Source organism: Cyprinodon variegatus, unplaced genomic scaffold (assembly GCF_000732505.1).
Source record: "Cyprinodon variegatus isolate N-32 unplaced genomic scaffold, C_variegatus-1.0 Scaffold1437, whole genome shotgun sequence".
Lineage (NCBI taxonomy): Eukaryota > Metazoa > Chordata > Actinopteri > Cyprinodontiformes > Cyprinodontidae > Cyprinodon > Cyprinodon variegatus.
The window spans coordinates 33,736-36,982 of NW_015151890.1; the positions used below are offsets into that span (position 1 = coordinate 33,736).

At 39.3% G+C, this 3,247-nt stretch overlaps 1 protein-coding gene across 1 annotated transcript in view; it reads left to right on the forward strand.

The window, feature by feature from the left end:
* LOC107103387 (phosphofurin acidic cluster sorting protein 1-like) overlaps nt 1–3,247 on the forward strand; it is a 42,810-nt gene that overhangs the window by 14,683 nt on the left and 24,880 nt on the right. The window contains exons 2-5 of the mRNA XM_015403081.1: nt 669–756; nt 1,274–1,363; nt 1,448–1,573; nt 1,779–1,941. Coding sequence (XP_015258567.1) covers nt 669–756; nt 1,274–1,363; nt 1,448–1,573; nt 1,779–1,941 — 467 coding nt within the window. The remainder of the gene's footprint in view (nt 1–668; nt 757–1,273; nt 1,364–1,447; nt 1,574–1,778; nt 1,942–3,247) is intronic.

The following is a 3,247-nucleotide window of genomic DNA, read 5'->3' on the forward strand; positions in this document are numbered from 1 at the left end:
AAACTTCGTGATTATTCGGGGGATTTCGTAGCATAACGATGACATATAGCAATATTTCATTAGTAAAAGAGATTGATATGGTGTTTTTAAATGGCAATATATCAGCATATGAAGATATTGGGATATTTTAATGTATCAATATTTTTTCCCTCGTCTTTAGAAGTTTTTAAGTCTGTAAAAAAGAAGTTTTTTGAGGAAGAAGAAGAAGTAGTATTTTTTTTTTTTTTCAGACTTTAGAAACTCAGCAGCTGATCAAATATCTGGTTAAATATCGGTGGGGTGGCCGATGTCCGATATTCCGTTTTAAGGCCGATATCGATAGGGGGCCGATTATATCGTGCATCCCTAATTTTGACAGCAAAACCTTTAGAAAATGTGATCATTTTTTGCCTAAACTGAATCTTTGCCTCATAGACTCATATTCTGTGGTGTAGCATTAAGTGATGGGGCCGATATATTTAGACAATTCAATGCATCTGAGGAGTTAGAATATTGAATATCGTTTTACTATAGAGGACTTTGTTTCCATTATTGTTTTAAGCAGGTTGGATACTGAGTGAATATCTGACCTGAGGGGGAGCTCATATCAGCGCTTCCTGCTTAGACATCTCTGATTTGCTGTTTTTTTGTCCTTTATGGATCAGTGAGGCGTTTTCTTTGTTCTTCAGGCTCTGCAGTCTGACTCTTAAGAAGTTGATGTTGTTCAGGGAGCTGGACCAAGACCTCACCTCGTTCATCATTGCTGTGAAGATCCAGGTGAGCCTCAAACGTTTCCCTATGATCAGGTTCTGCAAAAAGAGAATTACTCTGCAGCGTAGCTCCCAAAAACAGCTGAGAGAAGCTGGCCTGTTTTTAGGAACATCTTAACCTTAACCTCACAGGATTCCCACCTACACCTAAAGAAGCCTATGGTCAAATGTCTGCAGCGTCCTCTTGGGTCGCTATATATGATGGGTAACAGATTATGGTGTATAAACCCCAATACGGGGGTCTATCTCTCTGAAGAGCTAGCAAACCGCAGACCAAAAACAACATAATTCCTAAAATTGGCTCTACTGTTACCGTCAGTTATATGAATATCTAACCCTCTTTAGTTGTGGTATAAACAGGATGAATGATCCATGTTTTGTTTCCAGGCTGTAGCTCAGTTCGAACCTCAAAGCATTTCCATGGCAACCTGGCCTTTCCTTTTTTTCTGCCTTTTTTATCTAGAGTTTTCATAACTTCTGACATAATAACCCAGTCATGACCTAATTGCGGTTCCGGTTCTCAGGGTTCAAAGCGGACTTTGAGATCCAGCGAGTACCTTCTTCCTCCTGGGAGCCTGGTGGAAACAGATCTGGAGCTCACCTTCTCCCTGCAGGTTCATCTTCTCCTCAGTCATGAAAATAACACAGAGACCAGATTTGTTGCTGATGTTAGCTCCTGTCTGTCTTCTGTCGGTCAGTATCCCCACTTCTTGAAGAGAGACACCAATCGTCTGCATGTGATGCTGCAGAGGAGGAAGAAGTACAAAAACCGCACCATCCTGGGCTACAAATCACTCGCTGTGGGTGTCATCAACATGGACGAGGTTAGACAAGAAGCAGCTGCAGGCTGGATGACCGGCTACCATCTTGCTTCTAGAGAAAACTGCAAACAGCCAGACTGATTCAGGGTCATGACCTTTAACCTGTATGGTTAGACAGACGGTTTATTTTCACACCACAGAAAGTTTTAATTCCACCAGAGCATTTTACTGGCTTCTCTGTGTGTCGGTGTCTGTGTTTGCCTGGAAGGTGATGCAGCATCCAACGGATGGAGCCCAAATCCTTGGTCTCCATAGCAACCAGAAGGATGCTTCAGTGCGAGCAGCAGAACTGAGCGTCCATTCTTTGTCTAGCCAGCCGGTCGAGCAAGAGGATGTGTGTAGTCACCATGGCAACAAGACTAAAGCTTCAGGTAGGAGGACAGAAGTGGACATCCTGGAAGATGAGCACAAAACAAACAGACACACTAAAACAATGCAGCTAACTGAACTTTGGATCTGCAATTATTTAAATAACCACATCTTTGAGATGTCCTTCGTCCATTTTTACCTCTACCTTCGATTAGCTTTGATTGTAATTCTTTTTCATAATTTTTCGTCCTGTGTGTAACCTCTCTCCTTTTAAAAACTTTCTACTCAAAAAAAGATTCTCTCAAAATCCCTTTTTGACATTTTTTTTTATTGTTTTTTTTCTTTTCAAATAAATGTATTCAAATGTTATATTTTCAAATTTCTTTCTTCAAAAGTATTTATTTTCAACTTTTTGGTCAGAACCATGAAGCCCAAAAGGAACAGCAATGGCCTACAGGCATAATTTGTGCTTTTTCCTAACGTCTGCTGCTATTTTATGAGTTACCGTCATTTTGTAAAACCAAATTATGGTAACAAACATTAGATGTCTCTGCACAGAATCAGCTCAGAAGGTTCTGCTGAACAACTCTCCTTTGTCTGAATAGATTCGATATGAACAAACCCAGATTAATTATACGTAGAGCAGAGGTCACGGATTAGCGGACTGCAGTTCGGATCCGGACCCACCTGCTGGCTAATCCAGACCCAACCTGATTTAAAACATTTATAAATTACAACATGTTGTCCGACGACAGAGTCTAAACATGAAATCCCACGTCCTCCGCTCCGCCCCAGACCTGCTCAAAGCAGCACCTACAGCCTCCGCTGTTCCTTCTGTCTTGCTCCTCTACGACTTCCTCGGAGCTCAAGGAGAGCATGCGCTATATTATTATTAAAGTCAGGAGCAAAACATGTGGAAATGAACTCTTAATATGTTATTAGGACATATTTAATATGCTAATATGACATATTAAAAAAATCCCCACCATCATCCAGCCAGCATATGTTTCAGAGAAATATGTTAGTTCTCTGCTTCCAAACTCAGCATCTCTTCATCCAGGCCTGAGATGAGAAGTTCCTTTTGAAGTTGTAAGTGGCGCTCTGGTATGGAGGATAAAAAGTGCCAAAATTAAATAAATAAATATAGCATTAAATAAATAATTAAATGTGTCAATAATTAATTAAATGTGGAATTAAATAAATAAATGTGGCATTCATTAATTAAAACCACCTCACCAATATAAAGTGCCACAATTGAATAATTAAAAAAAGCGATAAAAAATGAATTAAATGTTTAATTCATTAAATAAATAAGGAATTAAATATATAAATGTGTCATTAATTTAATAAAATACGTCTTCATTTTAT